The 26793-nt window shown below is 45.3% G+C and overlaps 1 protein-coding gene across 1 annotated transcript in view; it reads right to left on the reverse strand.

Moving 5' to 3' along the window:
• The window catches only part of LOC134612214 (rho guanine nucleotide exchange factor 18-like), a 262991-nt gene that overhangs the window by 147796 nt on the left and 88402 nt on the right, over positions 1-26793 (reverse strand). The window contains exons 3-4 of the mRNA XM_063456564.1: positions 18158-18215; positions 17686-17730 (exon numbers count right to left, since the gene is read on the reverse strand). Coding sequence (XP_063312634.1) covers positions 17686-17730; positions 18158-18215 — 103 coding nt within the window. The remainder of the gene's footprint in view (positions 1-17685; positions 17731-18157; positions 18216-26793) is intronic.

A 26793-nucleotide genomic window follows, 5' to 3' on the forward strand; every position in this document is an offset into this window, starting at 1 on the left:
AGGGATACTCGTCTATTATCTCTCCTATTACTAACATGACTAAACAGGGTGCTGATACTAAGACATGGTCTCCAGAAGCGCTTGTTGCTTTCAGTACTCTCAAGGAACAGTTTGCCTCAGCACCGATATTAGTTCATCCAGACACATCTTTGCCGTTCTTACTCGAGGTAGACGCCTCAGAAACAGGTGTAGGCGCTATTCTGTCCCAAAGGTTAAGTTTGAATAAACCACTGCATCCATGTGGTTTTTTTTCTAGGAAATTGTCTGGGCCTGAGAGCAGGTATGATATTGGTGACAGGGAACTGTTAGCGGTAATTTTGGCTTTAAAGGAGTGGAGACACTTGTTGGAAGGGACTTTACACCCGGTTATTATTTTGACGGATCACAAGAATTTGTCATAAATAGGGGAAGCCAAGCGATTATCTGCCAGGCAGGCTCGTTGGTCTTTGTTCCTTACTAATTTCAACTATGTTCTCACTTATAGACCTGGTTCTAAGAATTCTAAGGCCGATGCATTGTCCCGCCAACATGAACCTTCTACTATGCCTGAAATGTTTTTTTCTTCTATAGTTCCTAAGCGTAACATTATTGCCAGCACTAGCATTAAGATTCACTCTCCGTTGCTGGAGGAGATCAAGAAGTTACAACATCTGGCACCCGGACCTATTCCGGGGGACCGTTACTTCGTGCCTCCTAAACTCCAACTGGAACTTATGCAGTGTTTTCATAACAGTAAATTTGCCGGACATCCTGGCATACGCAAGTCATGTTCTCTGATTTCTAAGGATTTCTGGTGGCCTTCATTACGTAAGGATCTTAAGGAATTCGTCGGGGCATGTGATGTCTGTATGAGGACCAAACAACCTCATACGCTTCCATGTGGACTTTTGCAACCCCTAGAAATTCCTGTGAAACCATGGTCCTGTCTGGCTATGGACTTCATTGTTGATTTACCGGTTTCTAAAAGACATACGGTTATCCTCACAGTAATTGACAGGTTTACCAAAATGGCTCATTTTGTACCTCTGCTCAAATTGCCCTCTTCTCCCGAATTGGCTGAAATTTTCGCGAGGGAGATTTTTCGTTTACATGGGATTCCTTCTGAAATCGTTTCTGATAGAGGTTCCCAATTTGTTTCCCGGTTTTGGAGATCCTTCTGTTCCCAGCTTGGTATCAAATTAAATTTTTCCTCTGCCTATCATCCCCAGTCCAATGGGGCTGCCGAGCGCACCAACAAAAAGGTTGAACAGTTCTTGCGTTGTTTTGTTTCTGAACACCAGGACGATTGGGTCGGTTTGATTCCTTGGGCGGAGTTTGCGCACAACAACAGTGTTTGCGATTCTACTCGTTCTAGCCCCTTTTTCATGAATTATGGCTTCCATCCTTCCGTTCTTCCGTCGGCCTCCCCCTCCCAGGGGATACCGTCGGTTGATATTCATGTTGCCAATCTGAGAAAGTTGTGGGATCAGACTCGACAAATCCTTGTTCATAATTCCATGTTGTCCAAACAACACGCTGACAAACGCAGAAGGGTGGCTCCTGTATTCTCTCCGGGCGATAGGGTATGGTTGAGTACCAGAAACATCCGCTTGAAAGTTCCTTCCATGAAATTTGCTCCTCGTTTCATAGGCCCTTACAGGGTTCTGTCTCGGATAAATCCTGTTGCATATCGTCTGGCTCTTCCGCCTGCTTTACGCATCCCGAACTCCTTTCATGTTTCTTTATTGAAGCCTTTGGTATGTAACAGATTTTCCTCCACTGTGCCGTTCCCTCGTCCTGTCCAGGTTGAGGGTCAGGAGGAGTATGAGATCAATTCCATCCTCAATTCTCGGATTTCTCGGGGGAAGGTGCAATATCTTGTGGACTGGAAAGGATATGGTCCTGAAGAGAGGTCTTGGGTGGTCCAGGAGGATGTGCATGCTCCTCGCCTTCTCAGGGCTTTTCATGCTCGCTTTCCGTCTCGCCCCGGTTCCTTCCGCCCGGTGGGCGTTTCTGAAGGGGGGGGGTACTGTCAGGGTACCTGAAGTCTCTACCTCGGAGGAGGTTAGACTTCCCGACGTCCGTTCTCTCAGCGGGGCTGATTCATCTAATCCTCACAGCTCTCATAGTCATTCCCACGCCGGCCGCGAGAACCCCACTCCCTTTTATGACACGACGCTCAGGAGCCGACGTCATGACGGCAATCACAACCCGACCTGTCAATCTGGTTCGGAACAACGAATCAGGGCTCGGCAAGGGCGGAGCCATGATTTAGAGAACCAGGGTATAAAAGAGGGATGTGGCTAATGGTTCATTGCCCTGTCGTGGTTCTAGCTTGTCTGGTCCCTCAGTGCTCTTATGTTTATCGTTCTATCTGGTTTTGACTCGGCTTGTACTATCGTTCCTGTTTACCTCTCGTGTCCTTTGACCTCGGCTTGTCTCTCGCTTACCTGTCCTCTCGTTCCCTCGACCCGGCTTGTCTCTGACTATTCTCTGCTTTCTCCTTACGTTAGTCCGGCCATTCTAAGGTCCGGTATACGTACATCTCTACTGTTCGTACTCTGCGTGTTGGATCCCTGTCCCGATCCTGACACCCTGCCAGTGTACTTTGACAGTTGCCACTCATATCTGGTGTCTCTGTAGCGTGCTTTTACAAAGAAAAAAAGTTTTCCAGTGTAAGCTAATAGCAGTCAGTGTCCTTAAAGCGGGTGTTTTAGGCCTTCCTTCAGCGTGTGCCCTGCAGACCCCTGCCAGTGTACTTTGACAGTTGCCACTCATATCTGGTGTCTGTATAGCGTGCTTTTACAAAGAAAAAAAGTTTTCCAGTGTAAGCTAATAGCAGTCAGTGTCCTTAAAGCGGGTGTTTCAGGCCTTCCTTCAGCGTGTGCCCTGCAGACCCCTGCCAGTGTACTTTGACAGTTGCCACTCATCTCCGGTGTCTCTGTAGCGTGCTTTTACAAAGCAAAAAAGTTTTCCAGTGTTAGCTAATAGCAGTCAGTGTCCTTAAAGCGGGTGTTTCAGGCCTTCAGCGTGTGCCCTGCAGACCCTTGCCAGTGTACTTTGACAGTTGCCACTCATATCTGGTGTCTCTATGCGTGCTTTTACAAAGCAAAAAAGTTTTCCAGTGTAAGCTAATAGCAGTCAGTGTCCTAAAAGCGGGTGTTTCAGGCCTTCCTTCAGCGTGTGCTCTGCAGACCTCTGCCATCGTGGCCCTAGAATAATGCCCAGTTTTCAGAGGCCACGTACCCTGAACTTGAAAAGTTCTGAGGACATAGTTGACTGGCTAACACAGGACACCCAATCTTCTACAGCTTCCGCTCGGAACCTTGACGCACCATCCTCCTCCAGCTTAGCTTCAGGCACCTCTCAAGATACCACTCACCCGCCTGCCGCCACCACCAAAACTAGCACCACAGCCGCTTTACTTGGTATGTCAGAGGAGTTATTCACACATCCGTTTGAAGAAATGAGTAATGCGCAACCATTATTGCCAGAGGATGTAGATAACAGGGATATGTCTCAGGCAGGCAGCATTACACACATGGACGTACGGTGTGATGATGATGATGATGCTTCCTTTGCTGAGTTGTCAGATACAAGTGAAGCGGTTGATGATGGCGATGCGTCCATGGATGTCACGTGGGTGCCCGCTCGGCAAGAAGAAGAACAGGGCGAAAGTTCAGATGGGGAGACAGAGAGGAGGAGGAGGAGACAAGTTGGAAGCAGGGGGAGGTCGTCGCAAGGAGCTAGTGGCACAGTCAGACAGCATGCATCGGCACCCGGGGTCAGCCCGACAGCACGCCAATCAATGCATGCTGTGTCCACCACCAGAATGCCGTCATTGTAGAGCTCAGCAGTGTGGATTTTTTTTTGTGTGTCTGCCTCTGACAACAGCGATGCCATTTGCAACCTGTGCCAAAAGAAACTGAGTCGTGGGAAGTCCAACACCCACCTAGATACAACTGCTTTGCGTAGGCACATGATCACACATCACAAACGCCTATGGGATCAACACATGAGTTCAAGCAGCACGCAAACTCAAAGCCACCATCCTCCTCCTCATCCAGCATCTTCAGCCACGTCAACCACTGCTGTCCTCCTTGCCCCCTCTCAACCATCCGCCACTCCGTCTCTCGCCTTGAGCAGTTCCCGCTCATCTGCCCACAGTCAGGTGTCTGTCAAGGACATGTTTGAGCGTAAGAAGCCAATGTCAGAAAGTCACCCCCTTGCCCAGCGTCTGACAGCTGGCTTGTCCGAACTATTAGCCCGCCAACTTTTACCATACAAGCTGGTGGAGTCTGAGGCGTTCAAAAAATTTGTAGCTATTGGGACACCGCACTGGAAGGTACCCGGACGAAATTTATTTTCACAAAAGGCAATCCCCAACCTGTACTCGATTGTGCAAAAGGAAGTAATGGCATGTCTGGCACACAGTGTTGGGGCAAGGGTCCATCTGACCACTGATACCTGGTCTGCAAAGCATGGTCAGGGCAGGTATATCACCTACACTGCGCATTGGGTAAACCTGCTGACGGCTGCCAAGCATGGAATGCGTGGCTCTGCAGAGGAGTTGGTGACACCGCCACGACTTGCAGGCACGCCTGCTGCCACCTCCTCTACTCCTCCTACTCCATCCTCTTCAATAACCTCCTCGGCTGAGTCCTCTTCTGCTGCTGCGTCTTGCTCCACATCAACGGCACCCCCCCAGCTCCCCAGGTACTATTCCACATCCCGGATACAGCAGTGTCACGCCGTCTTGGGTTTGACTTGCTTGAAAGCAGAGAGTCACACCGGACAAGCACTCCTGTCCGCCCTGAACGCACAGGTGGAAAAGTGGCTGACTCCGCAGCAACTGGATATCGGCAAAGTGGTTTGTGACAACGGAAAAAATTTGTTAGCGGCATTGAGTGCTGGATCAGGCCGTAGATGAGCGTAAAGAGGAAGAGGAGGAGTTGTGGTCACCATCACCACCAGAAACAGCCTTATCAGCATCGCTTGCTGGACCTGCGGAAACACTGGAAGAGGATTGTGAGGAAGAGGAGTCAGAGGAGGAATGTGGCTTTGAGGAGGAGGAGGAAGACCAACCACAACAGGCATCCCAGGGTGTTTGTTGTCACCTATCTGGTACCCGTGGTGTTGTACGTGGCTGGGGGGAAGAACATACCTTCATTGAGATCACTGAGGAGGAGGAACAGGAAATGAGTAGCTCGGCATCCAACCTTGTGCAAATGGGGTCTTTCATGCTGTCGTGCCTGTTGAGGGACCCTCGTATAAAAAGGCTGAAGGAGAACGACCTGTACTGGGTGTCCACACTACTAGACCCCCGGTATAAGCAGAAAGTGGCGGAAATGTTACCAAATTACAACAAGTCGGAAAGGATGCAGCATTTGCAAAATAAATTTAAAAGTATGCTTTACACAGCGTATAAGGGTGATGTCACAGCACAACGGGAATCTAACAGGGGGAGAGGTGGAAGTCATCCTCCTCCTCCCACGACCACGCCGGCAAGGACAGGACACTTTAAAGACGTGTTGTTGATGGAGGACATGCGGACCTTTTTAAGTCCTACGCATCGTCACAGCCCTTCGGGATCCACCCTCAGAGAACGACTCGACCGACAGGTAGCAGACTACCTCGCCTTAACTGCAGATATCGACACTCTGAGGAGCGATGAACCCATTGACTATTGGGTGTGCAGGCTTGACCTGTGGCCTGAGCTATCCCAATTTGCGATAGAACTTCTGGCCTGCCCCGCTTCAAGTGTCCTGTCAGAAAGGACCTTCAGTGCAGCAGGAGGTATTGTCACTGAGAAGAGAAGTCGCCTAGGTCAAAAAAGTCTAGATTACCTCACCTTTATTAAGATGAATGAGGGATGGATCCCGAAGGGATGACACTGGGCGATACATTCGATTACAAAAGGCCTGATGAGATGAGCTGCCTTGGGCTAAAAATGGTCCACACGCTGCTGTATTTTAGCTCTGAATGCCGGTTGACTTGCGTGGCTTATCCGCCACCAACTAGGGTTCAAGCCGCCATGTTTTAGGGCACTTTCTGCCTGTGAAACAAACATCAATTTTTCGGGCCGCTGCTACAGCAGCGGCTGCAACAATACCTAATTTTTCAGGCATGTGTACATGCCTAATTTTTAGGCCCTCTGGTGCTGCACTCTGGCTTCAAAAACCAAACCAAAAAAAAACCCTATGTAGGGGGAACAGTCCCTATTCTGCTCTGTGTCAGTGTGTATCAGGGATTTGACTATCTTTATTCAGATTCAAAAAATTACAATTCCAGGAAAAATTTAACAAATATTTACAAGAACATGTTATGCACATCATAGAAACAACGTGAACCTCTTTAAACCCTTAAGGACCAAACTTCTGGAATAAAAGGGGATCATGACATGTCACACATGTCATAAGTCCTTAAGGGGTTAAAGCCACAAACTTAAGACAAAAACTACATACACACAATGTGTAAGGGTTTGAAAGAAAATTCTGAATCCTTACATGTTTAATTTATCGTTTGTTTGTTTTTTGTGAACCATATATAAACTACAAGCAGCGTGAATACTATAAAAACTCAAGTGGCCATGCTGATCAAATTAAATAGTATGCTTTACACAGTGTATAAGGGTGATGTCACAGCACAACGGGAATGTAACAGGGGAAGAGGTGAAAGTCAGCCTCCTCCTCCCACTACCACGCCATATCTGCCAAGTGACCCTATGTAGAGGGAACAGTCTCTATTCTGCTCTGTGTCAGTGTGTATCAGGGGCTTTGAGGACAGGTGTCAATCCATACCTGCCAAGTGACCCTATGTAGGGGGAACAGTCTCTATTCTGCTCTTTGTCAGTGTGTATCGGGGGCTATGAGGACAGGTGTCAATCCATACCTGCCAAGTGACCCTATGTAGGGAGAACAGTCTCTATTCTGCTTTTTGTCAGTGTGTATCAGGGGCTTTGAGGACAGGTGTCAATCCATACCTGCCAAGTGACCCTATGTAGGGGGAACAGTCTCTATTCTGCTCTGTGTCAGTGTGTATCATGGTCTCTGAGGACGGGGAACAGTCTCTATTCTGCTCTGTGTCAGTGTGGATCAGGGGCTTTGAGGACAGGTGTCAATCCATACCTGCCAAGTGACCCTATGCAGGGGGAAAAGTCTCTATTCTGCTCTGTGTCAGTGTGTATCATGGTCTCTGAGGACGGGGAACAGTCTCTATTCTGCTCTGTGTCAGTGTGTATCATGGGCTTTGAGGACTGGGAACAGTCTCTATTCTGCTCTTTGTCAGTGTGTATCAGGGGCTTCGAGGGCGGGGAACAGTCTCTATTCTGCTAAGTGTCAGTGTGTATCAGGGGCTCTGAGGACAGGTGTCAATCCATACCTGCCAAGTGACCCTATGTAGGGGTAACAGTCTCTATTCTGCTCTGTGTCAGTGTGTATCAGGGGCTCTGAGGACAGGTGTCAATCCATACCTGCCAAGTGACCCTATGCAGGGGGAAAAGTCTCTATTCTGCTCTGTGTCAGTGTGTATCATGGTCTCTGAGGACGGGGGACAGTCTCTATTATGCTCTTTGTCAGTGTGTATCAGGGGCTTTGAGGACAGGTGTCAATCCATATCTGCCAAGTGACCCTATGTAGGGGGAACAGTCCCTATTCTGCTCTGTGTGAGGAGGAGGAACAATGGGAAATGAGTAGCTCGGCATCCAACCTTGTGCAAATGGGGTCTTTCATGCTGTCGTGCCTGTTGAGGGACCCTCGTATGAAAAGGCTGAAGGAGAACGTCCTGTGCTGGGTGTCCACGCTACTAGACTCCCGGTCTCTATTCTGCTCTGTGTCAGTGTGTATCAGGGGCTCTGAGGACGGGGAACAGTTTCTATTCTGCTCTTTGTCAATGTGTATCAGGGGCTTTTAGGACAGGTGTCAATCCATACCTGCCAAGTGACCCTATGTAGGGGGCACAGTCTATATTCTGCTTTTTGTCAGTGTGTATCAGGGGCTTTGAGGACAGGTGTCAATCCATACCTGCCAAGTGACCCTATGTAAGGGGAACATTCCCTATTCTGCTCTGTGTCAGTGTGTATCAGGGTCTCTGAGGACAGGTGTCAATCCATATGTCAAGGTGTCAATCCATATGTCAGGTGTCAATCCATATCCATTGCGATTTAGGAATGTTAGGTGATTTCTGCCCTTTATGGATTAAAACCAGACTCTGCATCAACTGTGTAATTTTCCATGGGAGTTTTGCCATGGATCCCCCTCCGGCATGCCACAGTCAAGGAGTTAGTCCCCTTCAAACATCTTTTCCATCACTTTTGTGGCCAGAAACAGTCCCTGTGGGTTTTAAAATTCACCTGCCCATTGAAGTCAATGGCGGTTCGCCCGGTTAGCCGATTCGCGAACGTTTGCGGAAGTTCCCATTCGCCATTCGCGAACTGAAAATTTTGTGTTCGCGACATCACTATTATAGAACTCTCTAAGTCGCATATGTCTCCGAAAGTTAACGAGTTCAGTGTTCCATTTAAACTGGTTAAGTGTCGATGTAGGTACGAAAGAGAGACCACGACTGAGTATTTCAATCTCTTGAGGACCAAGGTTTTTTTTTCCCCACTCGTTTCACTTGGTTAAGCACTATGCACTTTATATAGTTTGTTCTTTTTTTTTTTATTATTCTTTTTTTTTGATCGTACAACACTTTGTGCATAAGTACACAGGCTTACAGGACGTCCTGAAGCAGGCCAGGAAGGTGTGTGGCCATTTCAGGCGTTCCTACACGGCCATGGCTCACTTTGCCGATATCCAGCGGCAAAACAACATGCCAGTGAGGCGCTTGATTTGCGACAGCCCGACACGTTGGAATTCAACACTCCTAATGTTTGACCGCCTGCTCCAACAAGAAAAAGCTGTTAATGAATATTTGTATGACCGGGGTGCTAAGACAGCCTCTGGGGAGCTGGGAATTTTTTTGCCACGTTACTGGACGCTCATGCGCAATGCCTGTAGGCTCATGCATCCTTTTGAGGAGGTGACAAACCTAGTCAGTCGCACCGAAGGCACCATCAGCGACATCATACCATTTGTTTTCTTCCTGGAGCGTGCCCTGCGAAGAGTGCTGGATCAGGCCGTAGATGAGCGTGAAGAGGAAAAGTTGTGGTCACCATCACCACCAGAAACAGCCTTATCAGCATCGCTTGCTGGACATGCGGCAACACTGGAAGAGGATTGTGAGGAAGAGGAGTCAGAGGAGGAATGTGGCTTTGAGGAGGAGGAGGAAGACCAACCACAACAGGCATCCCAGGGTGCTCGTTGTCACCTATCTGGTACCGGTGGTGTTGTACGTGGCTGGGGGGAAGAACATACCTTCATTGAGATCACTGAGGAGGAGGAACGGGAAATGAGTAGCTCGGCATCCAACCTTGTGCAAATGGGGTCTTTCATGCTGTCGTGCCTGTTGAGGGACCCTCGTATAAAAAGGCTGAAGGAGAACGACCTGTACTGGGTGTCCACGCTACTAGACCCCCGGTATAAGCAGAAAGTGGCGGAAATGTTACCGAATTACAACAAGTCGGAAAGGATTCAGCATTTGCAAAATAAATTAAAAAGTATGCTTTACACAGCGTATAAGGTTGATGTCACAGCACAATGGGAATCTAACAGGGGAAGAGGTGAAAGTCATCCTCCTCGTCCCACGACCACGCCGGCAAGGACAGGACGCTTTAAAGACGTGTTGTTGACGGAGGACATGCGGAGCTTTTTAAGTCCTACGCATCGCCACAGCTCTGCGGGTTCCACCCTCAGAGAACGACTCGACCGACAGGTAGCAGACTACCTCGCCTTAACTGCAGATATTGACACTCTGAGGAGCGATGAACCCCTTGACTACTGGGTGTGCAGGCTTGACCTGTGGCCTGAGCTATCCCAATTTGCGATAGAACTTCTGGCCTGCCCTGCTTCAAGTGTCCTGTCAGAAAGGACCTTCAGTGCAGCAGGAGGTATTGTCACTGAGAAGAGAAGTCGCTTAGGTCAAAAAAGTCTAGATTACCTCACCTTTATTAAGATGAATGAGGGATGGATCCCGAAGGGACTGACACTGGGCGATACATTCGACTAAAAACCCTATTCTGCTCTGTGTCAGTATGTATCATGCTCTCTGAGGACAGGTGTCAATCAATATCTGCCAAGTGACCCTATGTAGGGGGAACAGTCTCTATTCTGCTCTGTCAGTGTGTATCATGGTCTCTGAGGATAGGTGTCAATCCATATCTGCCAAGTGACCCTATGTAGGGGGAACAGTCTCTATTCTGCTCTGTGTCAGTGTGTATCATGGTCTCTGAGGATGGGGAACAGTCTCTATTCTGCTCTTTGTAAGTGTGTATCAGGGGCTTTGAGGACAGGTGTCAATCCATACCTGCCAAGTGACCCTATGTAAGGGGAACAGTCCCTATTCTGCTCTGTGTCAGTGTGTATCAGGGTCTCTGAGGACAGGTGTCAATCCATATGTCAAGGTGTCAATCCATATGTGAAGGTGTCAATCCATATGTCAAGGTGTCAATCCATATGTCAGGTGTCAATCCATATCCATTGCGATTTAGGAATGTTAGGTGATTTCTGCCCTTTATGGATTAAAACCAGACTCTGCATCAACTGTGTAATTTTCCATGGGAGTTTTGCCATGGATCCCCCTCCGGCATGCCACAGTCAAGGTGTTAGTCCCCTTCAAACATCTTTTCCATCACTTTTGTGGCCAGAAACAGTCCCTGTGTGTTTTTAAAATTCGCCTACCCATTGAAGTCAATAGCGGTTCGCCCGGTTCGCCGGTTCGCGATCGTTTGCGGAAGTTTCCGTTCGCCGTTCTGCTCTTTGTCAGTGTATATCAGGGGCTTTGAGGACAGGTGTCAATCCATACCTGCCAATTGACCCTATGTAGGGGGAACAGTCTCTATTCTGCTTTTTGTCAGTGTGTATCAGGGGCTTTGAGGACAGGGAACAGTCTCTATTCTGCTCTGTGTCAGTGTGTATCAGGGGCTTTGAGGACAGGTGTCAATCCATACCTGTCAAGTGACCCTATGTAGGGGGAACAGTCTCTATTCTGCTCTGTGTCAGTGTTTATCATGGTCTCTGAGGACGGGGAACAGTCTCTATTCTGCTCTGTGTCAGTGTGTATCAGGGGCTTTGCGGACATGTGTCAATCCATACCTGCCAAGTGACCCTATGTAAGGGGAACAGTCCCTATTCTGCTCTGTGTCAGTGTGTATCAGGGTCTCTGAGGACAGGTGTCAATCCATATGTCAAGGTGTCAATCCATATGTCAAGGTGTCAATCCATATGTCAAGGTGTCAATCCATATGTCAGGTGTCAATCCATATCCATTGCGATTTAGGAATGTTAGGTGATTTCTGCCCTTTATGGATTAAAACCAGACTCTGCATCAACTGTGTAATTTTCCATGGGAGTTTTGCCATGGATCCCCCTCCGGCATGCCACAGTCAAGGTGTTAGTCCCCTTCAAACATCTTTTCCATCACTTTTGTGGCCAGAAACAGTCCCTGTGGGTTTTAAAATTCGCCTACCCATTGAAGTCAATAGCGGTTCGCCCGGTTCGCCGGTTCGCGATCGTTTGCGGAAGTTTCCGTTCGCCGTTCTGCTCTTTGTCAGTGTATATCAGGGGCTTTGAGGACAGGTGTCAATCCATACCTGCCAATTGACCCTATGTAGGGGGAACAGTCTCTATTCTGCTCTGTGTCAGTGTTTATCATGGTCTCTGAGGACGGGGAACAGTCTCTATTCTGCTCTGTGTCAGTGTGTATCAGGGGCTTTGAGGACAGGTGTCAATCCATACCTGTCAAGTGACCCTATGTAGGGGGAACAGTCTCTATTCTGCTCTGTGTCGGTGTTTATCATGGTCTCTGAGGACGGGGAACAGTCTCTATTCTGCTCTGTGTCAGTGTGTATCAGGGGCTTTGAGGACATGTGTCAATCCACACCTGCCAAGTGACCCTATGTAAGGGGAACAGTCCCTATTCTGCTCTGTGTCAGTGTGTATCAGGGTCTCTGAGGACAGGTGTCAATCCATATGTCAAGGTGTCAATATGTCATATGTCAGGTGTCAATCCATATCCATTGCGATTTAGGAATGTTAGGTGATTTCTGCCCTTTTATGGATTAAAACCAGACTCTGCATCAACTGTGTAATTTTCCATGGGAGTTTTGCCATGGATCCCCCTCCGGCATGCCACAGTCAAGGTGTTAGTCCCCTTCAAACAACTTTTCCATCACTTTTGTGGCCAGAAACAGTCCCTGTGGGTTTTAAAATTCGCCTGCCCATTGAAGTCAATAGCGGTTCGCCCGGTTCGCCGGTTCGCGAACGTTTGCGGAAGTTTCCGTTCGCCGTTCTGCTCTGTGTCAGTTTGTATCAGGGGCTTTGAGGACAGGTGTCAATCCATACCTGCCAAGTGACCCTATGTAGGGGGAACAGTCTCTATTCTGCTCTGTGTCAGTGTGTATCAGGGGCTTTGAGGACAGGTGTCAATCCATACCTGTCAAGTGACCCTATGTAGGGGGAACAGTCTCTATTCTGCTCTGTGTCAGTGTTTATCATGGTCTCTGAGGACGGGGGACAGTCTCTATTCTGCTCTGTGTCAGTGTGTATCAGGGGCTTTGAGGACAGGTGTCAATCCATACCTGCCAAGTGACCCTATGTAGGAGGAACAGTCTCTGTTCTGCTTTGTGTCAGTGTGTATCATGGTCTCTGAGGACGGGGAACAGTCTCTTTTCTGCTCTGTGTCAGTGTGTATCATGGTCTCTGAGGACGGGGAACAGTCTCTATTCTGCTCTTTGTCAGTGTGTATCAGGGGCTTTGAGGACGGGGAACAGTCTCTATTCTGCTCTGTGTCAGTGTGTGTCAGGGGCTTTGAGGACAGGTGTCAATCCATACCTGCCAAGTGACCCTATGTAGGGGGAACAGTCTCAATTCTGCTCTGTGTCAGTGTGTATCATGGTCTCTGAGGACGGGGAACAGTCTCTATTCTGCTCTGTGTCAGTGTGTATCATGGTCTCTGAGGACGGGGAACAGTCTCTATTCTGCTCTTTGTCAGTGTGTATCAGGGGCTTTGAGGACAGGTGTCAATCCATACCTGCCAAGTGACCCTATGAAAGGGGAACAGTCCCTATTCTGCTCTGTGTCAGTATGTATCAGGGTCTCTGAGGACAGGTGTCAATCCATATGTAAAGGTGTCAATCCATATGTCAAGGTGTCAATATGTCATATGTCAGGTGTCAATCCATATCCATTGCGATTTAGGAATGTTAGGTGATTTCTGCCCTTTATGGATTAAAACCAGACTCTGCATCAACTGTGTAATTTTCCATTTGATTTTTGCCATGGATCCCCCTCCGGCATGCCACAGTCAAGGTGTTAGTCCCCTTCAAACAACTTTTCCATCACTTTTGTGGCCAGAAACAGTCCCTGTGGGTTTTAAAATTCGCCTGCCCATTGAAGTCAATGGTGGTTCGCCCGGTTCGCCGGTTCACGAACGTTTGCGGAAGTTCCCGTTCGCCGTTCGCGACCGAAAATTTAGTGTTCGCGACATCACTATTATAGAACTCTCTAAGTTGCATTTGTCTCCCAAAGTTAAAGAGTTCAGTGTTCCATTTAAACTGGTTAATTGTCGATGTAGGTACGAAAGAGAGACCACGACTGAGTATTTCAGTCTCTTGAGGACCAAGGTTTTTCTTTCCCACTCGTTTCACTTGGTTAAGCACTATGCACTTTATATATTTGGTTCTTTTTTTTTTTTTTTCATTCTTTATTTTTGTAGTGCATAAGTATAACAGTCAAGCTCATGACGCCACAATAGCAGACACAGGCATTTCAAAAGGCATAATACTGTGGCATGAGGTTTACCTGCACATTTTTAAGTAATAAACAGGATACTATTAGCAATGTCATATATGGTGAGGACAAGAGGAATAATTAAGACATGCTCCTTTAACTGACAGTAATATAATAAAAGAGAAAAATGTAAGGTAACATGCTCAACTATGGTAATTCTGTAGCTTAGTAGCCGCTGGGTGGACTATCATGGCCATCCTTGGCCAAAACATATCTGCAGCATCAAGAAGAATAGCATCTAGATAGGCTGGTGGTCTGGGATATCTGCCTGGCTATTACATGAAAATAATATTTGAGGGCACTAGCAAAGCATAACAATAAGCATAAAAATCATGATAAAAAATTCAACTTGGAGGCAATAGCCACGGGTTGTGCATTCGGGCAGTGTGTCATGACAATGGTGAGTAGTGCGAGTCCCCGTGGCTGTGCAGTCTATCAGCTGGTGCCAACCCTGGAGGCCTGATTTGGAGGGGTAACTTCAGTGAATTGCTGTCTTGCATCAGTAGGCACTTACAAGCATTTGCCAGTCCTTTGCAATAGGTGCTAGGCCGGAGCAGTTCTCTGCGGTTTTCCTTGCAGGGCTGCGGGTTCAGACCGTCCCCTTTCTTCCCATGTGGGGAGCGATGCAAGGCTCTCCGAATGCGTTGTGGGCGCAATCTCTGATGGCGGCGTCTGGTGGCTCTCCGACCGCGGGGATGGAGTGCTGCTGCCATATTCCTGGTGGGTCTCTGCCCAGTTGAGCATGCAAGTTTGGTTACCGATGTGCCTGGAGCCGGCTTGCCCGGCTGGAGCCTCTGCAGCTCCCGTTCATGTCGCTTTCAAGTCTCCAGTGCTGTTTGAGCAACCAGTGCCGCCATTCTCGAGCAGGCCTCCAGTTTCGCCCAGCAGCTCTTGAAGATGGCATCCAGTGCATCCATGGATGCCTGAGGTGAGTGGGTCGAGTGTTGTTGGCCCTGCAGGGATGGACCATGTGCATCGGCCATCTTGTATAGCCAGGCCTCGGGTCAAGAGCGTTGCTGCTCACTCAGGCTTGTTCTGTTATTCTAGGAGCTGTTGTTTGCACCCCCAGCGGGGACCGTGATAACCCCGCCGGCCCAGAGGGGGGGAGAAACGAGGCCCAGACCACGGTCATGCTGAGAATAAGGCAGGAGATCGGCCGCGTCTCCCACCTCAGATCAGATAGCAGGCCGCAAGGAGCTTCAGGCCCCTCAAATGTTAAGCAGAGTGTGTCCAGTTGATTTGGGGGATTGTCAATGCTGTCTCCACAACTCATAAGGCGATTTCGGCTGCTTAAACTAATTTTAATCACACGATTAATTGAGGAGCTCATTCAGCCCGCTTCCTGCTTGCTCGGCGGTCAGGCCCCGCCCCCCTAGTTGGTTATTTTGAGTAGTTGAGCCATCAGCTGTAATCATTTTATGAGTGGTAATATCGGTTCAGATTTACTTGGTGGGAATTTCCACCCCTTTAAGTGGAGAATGCAAACAAATATGGGCACTCAGAGCAAGACCACTTAATGTTATCTCACAAATATATTATTCTTATTATTATAGCCAAAATTACCACACTAACTCCTCCCACAGTTTTTACACTACATAGACAGTAATATACCAAAACGTGCAGTGTGTTCCCGATTGGTGTGCTATTACTTTGTGTAACTTTTCGCCGAATGGTTCACGGAATATCATCATACTATGCATCACTATGTAGGTTTGGGTCTTGTGATTCTCACAATATAAAGTTCTTCGCTGTAGGATGTATAGTTTTTAAAATATGATCGTTTGAAGATGGCAACTGCCAAAATACTCTGACCTGTGCCTGGCTGGAGCTGCAAGTGATGTCATAGACAGGGCCTTTTGTCCACCTGCTAATGTTTTTATAAATGTATGTTTTAATGTAACTGTGAAGCACTTTGGGCAACAATGTTGCAATTAAATGCGCTATATAAATAAATAAAAGTTGGAATGCATTTCTCACTATCAATATAGGCAATATCGGTATCTTTAGAGGCCGATACCGATATTGCCGAAAATACCGAATATCGGCAGATAATATCAGTAAAACCGATAATCGCTCGATCCCTAGTTGTAGACTACTGGTGGAGGCAAGAACACTTTACACAATTTCCCCAGAAATTGTAGCTTTTCTAGTTTTATTTGGACACACACACACACACACACACACTTTTTTTAACCCCTTAAGGGCCAAACTTCTGGAATAAAAGGGAATCATGATGACATGTCACACATGTAATGTGTCCTTAAGGGGATAAAGGATGTTGCATTATAAAGGACTTTGTACAGTTTTGTGATTTTATGTCAAATGCATTGTTTAGGGGATATACCATGTATTTGTGGAATTTACATATTTGCATAATAGCTACTCAACCTTCAGTTTTCCGGAAGAACTAATCAGAAAACACTGTTACAATACCACACCGACTCAAGTGGATTTAAATGGACAAGGACAGCAGGGTTGTGACGTGAACTGAGGAAGCCACCGAGGCAAAACACGTCATCACGCACAGATACGTACAACGTCATCATGTGGTCGTACGATGCTCATATTCCCGCAACTACTGTCCATTGCTACTGCAGCTTGAAAACCGTTAGTGCTAGCCGCGAGTTTTTAAAGACTTCATAACTGAGGGATAAAGGCTTCTTTGGGTGAAAGAGCTGAATCACTTGATGTGTGATTTTTTTTTATCTTGTTTATAATAAACAAAGAATTTCTTCATATCCAGTTGCTGTCCTGGTCATCTACAATCTCTCAGTCCTAAGTATAAGGACTAAAGCCAGATTTCGTCTAAGGCAAAGGAAAGGTTTTTTTACTGTAAGAACAATCAGGATGTGGAATTCTCTGCCTGAAGAAGTGGTTTTAGCAGAGTCCATACAGATGTTCAAACAGCTACTAGAATATTCAAGGATATAATCTTTCAATGTAGGGTAATAACTGCTTGATTCAAGGATAAATCTGACTGCCATTCTGGGGTCAAGAAGGAATTTTTTGTCCTAGCTTGTTGCAAAATTGTGCTTCAAACTGGGTTTTTTTTTTTTTTTTTTGCCTTTTGGATCAACAGCAAAAAACAGGTGTGAGGAAGGCTGAACTTGATGGACGCAAGTCTCTTTTCAGCTATCTAACTATGTAACTATGTAAGTTAGAGTAGACTTCCACTGTTCTCTCTATGTGAGTTTATTTAATTTTCTTACCTTACTTTCTGTGATGTTACAATATTACACTAATTTTTCTCTCTGTTTGTTTTCATCCATTATGTTTCAATATATCTAGGAGATAATCAGGAAGTTCCCATTTTAAATATTCATAGTGTTTTTTTTTTCTTCTTACAGTGATCACCTTTTGCACTTGGTATTCATATGCACTTTATTTTACTTATGATATACATAATACAGAACTTTAAAAGTGCACTGTCACTTGCACTGTGTACACTTTATGTACTCACTATATATCTTAAAGGTATAGCACAACTTTTTTATTTTTGATGTGTTAGTCTGGTGTCTTTTGAGCTATTTCACTATGAGGTGAGGCAATTTTTTTTTTACCTTTTTAATATTTATCTATTATCACATTGTTTTACCATTTATTTTATTTTATTGTAAGCACCTTTTTTTTCTTGTACACCTTTTACATATAACCTGTATGATATATTGAGGGATCAGCATCCAATCGGCTTTCCAAAATGCTCAGCCAATTCTCTAATAGCAGGAATGTAAAATATAGCCTATTCTCCATACCTAATGAATAACTTCTGCAACCCTATTCATAAAGAGTATTTTGAGTATCATTGATGTATTATACTTACCCGTGATATTGTTTCAGTTCTTGCAGAACTTGCTGAACAAATAATCTGCAAGAAAGACTGGTATTAAACCAAGTTGTTTTTGTTTGTATGTTTGTTAGTTTGTTTGTTTTTTTAAATCAATGTTCTATAGAGTGCAGCAAATATAAAACATTAAGAAAATGTAAAACATAATATGAATGTATATTTCCAAACTGCAACTTAGCCTCAATAGTTTCCTTCTACAAACTAGACTTAATTTCTCAAAGGCATAAGAGCGAGCCTAATTTCAAGTAAGACATATATGAAAATACTGACAATTAAATCATGTGAATTTTGCTTTCTTCTAAGTAATTAAACACAACCCACAACCCCTGGTTTGGAAACAGGAGATGGCTATATGTTGTTATGGCTACAGCTAGATAGTGCTTCCCAGAATCGACTGAAAGCCGTAAAATATTGTAGAAATGTATAGATCTGTAATATATGAACATACACATGAGTCGGTTCCACATGGTCTTTCTCAATGGTTTCCATCTGCGGTGGTTGAATGCCTGGAAAAGAAAACACTGGATTAGAATTTGGTGAAATTACTTAGTAAAATGTACTTCTCCCTTTTTTGGAAAAGATAGAAGATATGAAGATGTTTAAAAGGCCTGAGAAACAAAGAAAGTATCACAAAACCCATTGTTGTACACTAACTGCTCCTCATTCTTTCAAATAGAAATTCTAATTGCTTATGAACATTTGATGTCCATTTGCATGCTCACACATTTTCTGAGTGCCTTGGAAAGGTATAACTGAAAAAAAATAATGTAATTTGTATAGTGAGCAATGCGATTAGTCAGTACTTACAGTGTTAGCGATGTAATGGATGGTAATTGAAATTAAAATTTTACACCAAAAAGACAGAACTGAAAACATAGCTAATTTGCATGATCTTTTCAATTCGACTATTTTTGTCTTTGAATACCCAACAATTAACACATACGTTTACAGCCCTGTAGGTGTCCGCATCAAGGCTATAATTTCCTTAACTTCAGCCCACTGTAGTGGTTAATCAATGACATTCCAGTGAAATGTATAAGAAAAAGAAGGCCTACTTTGTTTTTTTGGACAAGATGATTTTTCTCAAAATGTGGTAATAAGCAGATCTCCATTACATATCTTCCCAATTCCCATGAGCTGCTGCTCAGTCTAAGATTAACTGAACTCTAGCCCATAGTCGTTTTGATATCAGGTGGGCCATTTGTGAGTAGTTTGACAACTTACCTATTGTCTGCAGAGCTAGTTGCATCCTTCTCTGGAGCCCAGGAGATCATGCAAGAAGTTTCCATTAGATTCCCTTAACTAGGCCCTGCCCTGCAGACTAGCTCATTGGCTGAGAGTGTCAGCCGAGTACTCTCAGTCATTGAGCTAAGCCTTGAACTGCAGGGAACAAGGAACTGTGGCGGCAGAGGAGAAGGCAATCGGCTAATACACATCTGGCTACATAACTACTACATATGGACTTAGTGATTATGGTTCTTGGAGTGTAACTTTAAAGATCATGCTTCAATATCCATAAGATATATCCATAAGATATGATGTGTGTACAGGAATATTGAATTATATGTGTATATACTATATGCAGTGGTGTATTCTGGTATTGTGTTGCCCTAGGCATTAACAAAACTCAGACACCCCCTTCTAAATTCCACTTCCTTTTAAAAAACAACACGCTCTTTGCATGACAGACACATACCTTCACTGATGCATACACTGACATACACTCACTGAAAGATACAAAGTCATTGTCACACACACACACACACTGTTTAACCAACATACTCTTTCACTGAAACTTTCACACTCACCGACAGACACACACATCCACCAACAGACACACACACGTACACTCAATGACAAATACACGTACACACTCACTGACGGACACACTCACTGACAGACACATATACACTCAGTGTCAGACACATATACACTCAGTGTCAGACACACACTCTCACTGGCACACACTCTTTGACAGACACACAAACACACTTGCCAACAGACACACACACTCACTAACAGACACAGACACACGAACACACTCACCAACAGACAAACACACACTAACAATAAAAAAATAATGTTTTATTTCAATCCACTCAGACTCCATACCTTTGCTGGAGTGAATTCTCCATTTCCCTGGGGTCCAGTGGGGATCCTTTAACTGCCAGAGGGACAGGCGTGTGGTCAATTTAGGCGCGCCTCTCAGTGATGATGGAGTGATGTCATATTCCGGCATCACTGCAGTGCACGCAAGGGAGCTGAGCAAAGAGAGCATAGGGGACATTGCTCCCTCGCTACCAGCCTCCGACATCAGGTAATGCCAGCCTCTGGGGGTATGAGGTGGCCAGCTCCTGGGCCCCCCCAAGACAAGAGGCTGGCAAGGTATTTGCCAGGGCGTTTAGGGAGGCGGCTTGTTTTGCCGCCCCCCTGAAAGTACCTCCCAAGGCAAATGCCTTGTCAGCTTCGTGGTAAATACAACGCTGACTGTATGTATAAAAAATTTATATACATTTTTTTTATTGCAGTGCATAAATTTAGTACAAACAGGCTTGAGGTACCCCAACGGCATTCCTCGAGCTTAGTAGCATACATCACAATTAGGGTAGTAGATAGGCAGTGCACAATTTTATAATATAACAGAAACAGGGTAAACAGTAGGCTTGTGTTAATATGGGTTGTATTAAGCAGGTTCGTCAAATCTGTCTTGTCTGAGGAAGAGACAGTAGATGCTGCATTTGAAATGCATTTATATAACTATGCCGTATAGAGCAGAGCGATTAAGGTATCAGGAGTCAGCATACAGTACATAGCTGGACACCATGTGAATTGCCTTTATGCGTTAAGAAGGTAAAGTGTTTATGCGTGTTTCAAAAAGTAAGTACTGTTATGTCATCCTAACTGGCAAAATAGTAAAGTCTAGGTATAGAATCAGGCTGCCTAACCAGTGGTTTACCACAGAAATTACAGAGGCTGTCTAGTGCCTGTAGTGAAAGGTAGCATATGGCTTAAACAAAGAGAGCATAACATTTTGTCTAGTAAACTTGTAAACTTGTCTAGTTCCCCTGGGTCTATAATGCATTAACAGTAAAGAAGACACTTTTAGGACCCTTAGTTTAGAACTGTTGGTTAGCAAGCTAAGCAAACACATTATGATAAAAACATTTATATACCAGGCTACACTGATATGCTAAACAACATTTATGTTCAAGTTCTGCTGGTTGCCTCTGTTGATATGCCGAAGCAGGCAAGGAGTAATGCTACTCTGTAGTGCCTAGCAGCGTGGAACTCTGTAAAGGCTGTCCGCCCACACCACACATTGGCTCAGAAGGAGAATCTGCCGCTTCGGGAGATACAACTGGTTAGATGACGATACGGTAGGGTAGCAGAATGGTCTCTTGAGTCACCACTGAGCTGAAGCCCTCCATGGACTTAGCAAGGCCCGGCTGCAGACCAGCTGTCAGTATGCGGTGTGGCGTCATCAGGGTTGGCTGGGATGTGGTGTGCGGCCATCCAGGAGTAGGGTGCGGCACCTCATATGGGAGACCGCCTCCCCGGTATGTTTGAGGGGTAGGTTTTCGCTTGCTGAGCATCAGTAGACTCTGCTTTGATGTGAGTGCTGGCCTGCCGTGCCCAGTATTGCGTCCCATTAGGTAAGCATCTTGCCAGGGCGCTTTGATGGGTGCTTATAGCTGGCTGTTGTGGGTAACGGGCCAGCTTGTGCTTGGAAGCCACGCTGGGTGTTGCGAGCGCGGGGGCACTACAGACACTCTCTCTGATTTCGGCGCACATAGCATCTGCTATGAAGCGCCTGGGCTGCAGATCGGGGTGGTAATGCCGCTGGGCCTTGGTTGCATTACTGGGGATGGGGAACAAGGCCAGGTCCACATGGGTTTTAGTCAGGATAGTGGGGCAGTGGCCGTCTGCCCCGCTCACCGCCGGAGAAGGCCCCATCTGGGGCATCGAAGATTTCTCCTACAGGGGACTAAAACTCAAAGAGCCAGCCTCACCGTGGATCCAGTGTCCCCTTTGCACTGAGGACCATCGCTGTCGGTCTGCAATCACATCGAGAATCATGCTTTAGGGGCTTAGAGAGTTGCAAGTTGCAGGAGCTAATCTTACTTGCGACCGTCCAGCTCGGCAGTCTGAACCCCCCAATATAAGCTCGGCAGTCTGAGCCCAATATAAGTTTTTTTATATATACTAGCTACTCCTAAAAATGTGCAAAATATCCATATAGTTCAGCCAATCTACATTGATCAGCTACAACATTAAAACCATCTACCAAATATAGTGCCCCCCTTATGCGGCCAAAAAAGCTCAGATTCGTCAAGGCATGGACTCCACAATACCTCTGAATGTGTCCTGTGTTATCTAGCACCAAGCCATTAGCAATTGAGCTTTTAAAGTCCTGCAAGTTGCTAGATGGGATCGACTGGATTTGTTGTTCCAGCATATCCCACTGATGCTTAGATTTAGATCTAGGGAATTTGAACACCTTGAACTCTTTGTCAGGTTCTTCAAACCATTACTGAACAATTTTTGCAGTGTGAAAGGGTGCATTATCCTTCTGAAAGAGGCCACTGCCATCAGGGAAGAGCACTGTCATCAAGGGGTGTACATGGTCTGCAACAATCATGGTCTGTACAAATCAAACTAGAATCCACATGAATTTCCAGGACATGAGGTTTCCCAGCAGAACATTGCCCAGAGCATAATCCTGCCTCCGCCAGCCTGCCTTCTTCCCATAGTGCATTCTGCTTCATCTCTTCCCCAGGTAAACAATGCACACGCACCTGGCCATCCACCTGATCTAAGAGACTATGTGATTCATTAGACCACGCAATCTTCTACCATGTCTCTATTGTCCAGTTCTGACACTCACGTCCCCACTGAAGAAGCTTTCAGCGGTGGATAGTGGTCATCATGGGATCTCTGACTGGTCTTCTATGCAGTCCAATACACAGCAAATTGCACTGCACGTTGTGTTCTGACACCTTTCTATCATTCCAGCATCAAGATTTTTAGCAATTTGAGCTACATTTGAGCTACAGTAGCTCTTCTGTGTGATTGAACCAGAGGGACTAGCCTTTTCTCGGCACGTGCATCATTGAGCCTTGGGCGCCCATGACCCGGTTCACCAGTTGTCTTTCCTTGCACCACTTTTGATAGGTACTATCCACTGCATACTGAGAAAACCTGACAACACTTGCCATTTTGGAGATGCTCTGGCCCAGCTGTCTAGACAGGACTACTTGGCCCTTGTGAAGGTCACACGGATCTTTTCGCTTGCCCATTTTCCCTGCTTCCAACACATGAAATTCAAGCACTGGCAGTTGATTTGCTGCCTAATAAATCCCACCTCTTGCCAAGTACAATTTTAATGACATAATACACCAATACAAAAATATGTAAATCATTGTATACACAATTAATTGATACAAATTACTTAATAACAATCAGTATCCTCATTTGTTTCAGGTTCAAGTCGAATCTGCTATTAAACCTGACTATATTGACTACTTGGGTGTAACAGTTGAATTTCCTTTGTTTTTATCTTGTGACACCCATTTTAGTTGATAAACCCCTAAATACTGTCAACTTTAAAGACTGCATTGGAATTTCATTGAAATTTTAACAAAATCTAACAATCTAATTAAATCATACAAAAAAGTAGGGACTTATTACAGACCGCCTGGTACCTCTGTCAATCGCTGCTTCCTAGTACTTGCAAGTACCATAAGCACTGCACTGAAACACCATAACCACCATAAACCCCCAAAACCGCCGCAGCTTGGTTGGGGTCTCGCTGTCCTCTACCCACCCTGGACCCAAGACCAGGATACAGCTTCCAGTGGGTGAACCTCTCTTACTCCAGAGAGTATTGCAGGAACAGCTCTTATAAGAGCTAGTGATTATACTCAGGGGGGTATTGTGATATAGCAATCCCCAGAGTGAATATAGTTCTCCAATCCCCCAAACATGAGCCAAGACTTCATGAAGGGGTAAAATGAACTCAGTTTAATGGTGCCACATTTGGCCTTATATGACAATCCCCTTGCAAGGGGTACGCCCACATGGACCTGATGGTAGACTGATTTACAACGTCACAGACCAGTAACAATAAGATTACAAGGCACAACACTCCCCCCCACACACACACAGCACAAAATCCATCCCCTCTGCCCAGGAGATAATTGAGTAAGATACTGCATTAACTCAATTATCTACAGGCAGAAAAAACACACTTTTTCAAAACACCCCAAAAGTACCCTAAAATACATAAAACCCCACAAAATCCCCTGATCTGGGTGACCAACATATCCAAAAATCACCCAGATCAGTTCAGGGGTTCAGGAATTTCCTGGAAGTCATTTATCTGACCGACCCCAGGCATGGTCCCATGCCCAAAACAGTTCCAGAGAATCAGGGCTTGTGGTCGGTCTAGTTCAGTAGTTTAAAAACGAACAAACTACTGAACAGAGTCAATAGTCTTACCCTGTAGCTTCTTCCCCTCATCCAAATGAATGATTTCAACGAACAGTGCCCTTCTAAGTTGTATAGAAACTAACGCAGGCGATGATGGAAGCCCAGTGGTGTTTGGGAGTTTCTGTGTCCGTATTAGTTCCATGAGATTCATGCCCAAACACTGCTGCCTGCGTTCATGCGAACAAGATGGCCGCCATCTCATGGTTGTCCACAAGAATTGCAGTCACCCAGACTAACAATTAGAACACTGCGGTGAGAAACGTTCCAAGTTGTTAATAAGTGTTAACAAGCTCTAAGTATTTATCATCCTCCTAAGCATTCCACATGTAGGTCTTATATCTCCTGTCTTTTCCTATGTATTATGTACGGCCACTAGCCTCTTCAGTCACTGTGGCATTCTAGAGGCATCTGTTCCCATTTTGATTCTATCTCTCAACAACCGTTTTATTGGGCTCAGTGCGTATGTATTATGTGATGTTTTATAAGTGTTTGTATACAGTTTATGCTATTTTCACCATTTCATAAACTGGATGATTATTCGTAACTATCGGGTTCTCTACCATCTCATCACCAACATGTCTTTTTTTGGGTTAAGAATAGAATGTCTTGTTTTAGGTTCTGGGTAGTACATTGATAGGCACCTAGTATACAGAGATCATTAGTTTACAGTTATGTAGCAGTAATATTTCCTCAATCAAATTATCATAATGCCACAAACTGGTATTACCTTCGATGTGGCATATTAGATGGGTTATGATACGCCTTGGACCACACTGTCCATATTTACATAGGCATTTCTGTATAATCTACGGTTTTGCTTACAAACATATTTATGTGTCATGTCTAATCATATTATGAGATTTGTGTAAAGTATGCTGGTGCCCCGAAGGGAATCAGCGGGTGTGTGTAGGGAACACAATAGAGGGTAACCCTCACTTGTATGTGGAAAAACTATAAAGCAAATGATCCCTGGACGGCAGAACCACCAGGGGTCACAGAAAAGGTCCCTAAGGGATCTGTACCATATATGCAGTGCTTTATAAAATTAAAAAATAACTTTTATTGAAACTCTAATCCTAAAATCTTAACAAAATAATCTGGCATTTCATAATTTTGTGTGTGATATAGAGTGTATGACATCTAAAAATTATTGGTAGATGAACTAAGTTGCCAATGGATAGGTGTCCAAAGGTAAACGCTGTAGGCGTATGAACAGTATAGACTATCCTATCGAAAAACCACTGTGGCTCCTCTAAAGGAACCTGAATAAGCATATTGCTCATTCACTAATAGCAATTATTGACCGGGGGTCTATGGGTGGGGGATATGAACTATGTACAATATATACACAATAACTGCAGTAGGTGGTAATGATCGTCTAGTTCGAGGACCTTTTTGAATGAGCGTAACAAGATCTGTAGATAACCTGATCCTACTCCGTCAGACTGTGCAATTCAGCGTGTAGTAATGAGAGAGGCCACTCCGCCCCTCGTGTCGCTCACATAATTCCTGTGATAACCTACGCGGTTACTGTTGCCTGCTGAATAAAGAGTAACCACTAGTTGTTCAACAGTATTCGCATTATATACACTGTGTCCGACTAAACATGGTGCACAATGTAACAAATGCTGGTCTAAATAATTGTGGAAGGAGCGTAATAACAGGCTCAAATGGAGACCCCCGCCCGGGCAAAAACATAGTTAGCCACCTCGCACAGAGGCATAGAGAGGGCCTCACTTGTCACACCCAATCTATCTCATGATTTAAATGTCACAGAGAAGCCAACACCCTGCCACAATGTATGTTGGCCATGAATCCCCTCACACCAAAGCATAGATAGAGCCTCTCAAGCCACTTGGCAACAAGCAGGGTCTCACCTGTCACCAACCTAGTGAATTGCTTCGCCACTTGACACTAGCTAGCCAGCAAAACGAGCCTCATCCAAGCTAATTATTAATATCTTGAAGTATGTCTCAGGTCCTTGTAAGAAGGTGATGACATGTCAATCCCCAATACTCCAGTCTGGTCCACTACACCTACACAAATCTGGTTCTATCAGGTCATGGACCATTCCTCGTATTACGGCTGAGCTACGCAGATGCAATGTTGCTTTCCCAGCAATGGCTGGGAAAGCGGAACTGTTCAGGCTCATGCGTAACAATATGGACAATGCTGATGCTGGAGTAGGCACGAGTTGCTCGAGGTTTACTTTATTTTAGATATACTGATTAGGGTTTGTTGGCTTGCTTCTCATACACTTGTTAGCTTGAATTGTCCACCGTTATGTATATTCTTGTTGATACTGATACTAGTTACCCATGCTATTGTTTTATTCAGTATTGATACTTTTCCGGTTCTCAACGCTTTCTACTCTATTATTTCCCCTATATAAGTTGGTTTTATCAACTTGGCCCCTTGCTATATTAATCACTTATCAATGTTCATCACTTATCTACGTTCACTTATCTGTCTCCGGGCTATCACATTATTTTCAGGCAACATGGGCTTATACATGTGACAGGGTCCCGATTCACTTACTTTCCAGAGTTTCTGCATTATTAGTATTTTGCTATATGCCTCAATGCCATTAGGTTA

Source organism: Pelobates fuscus, chromosome 5 (assembly GCF_036172605.1).
Source record: "Pelobates fuscus isolate aPelFus1 chromosome 5, aPelFus1.pri, whole genome shotgun sequence".
Lineage (NCBI taxonomy): Eukaryota > Metazoa > Chordata > Amphibia > Anura > Pelobatidae > Pelobates > Pelobates fuscus.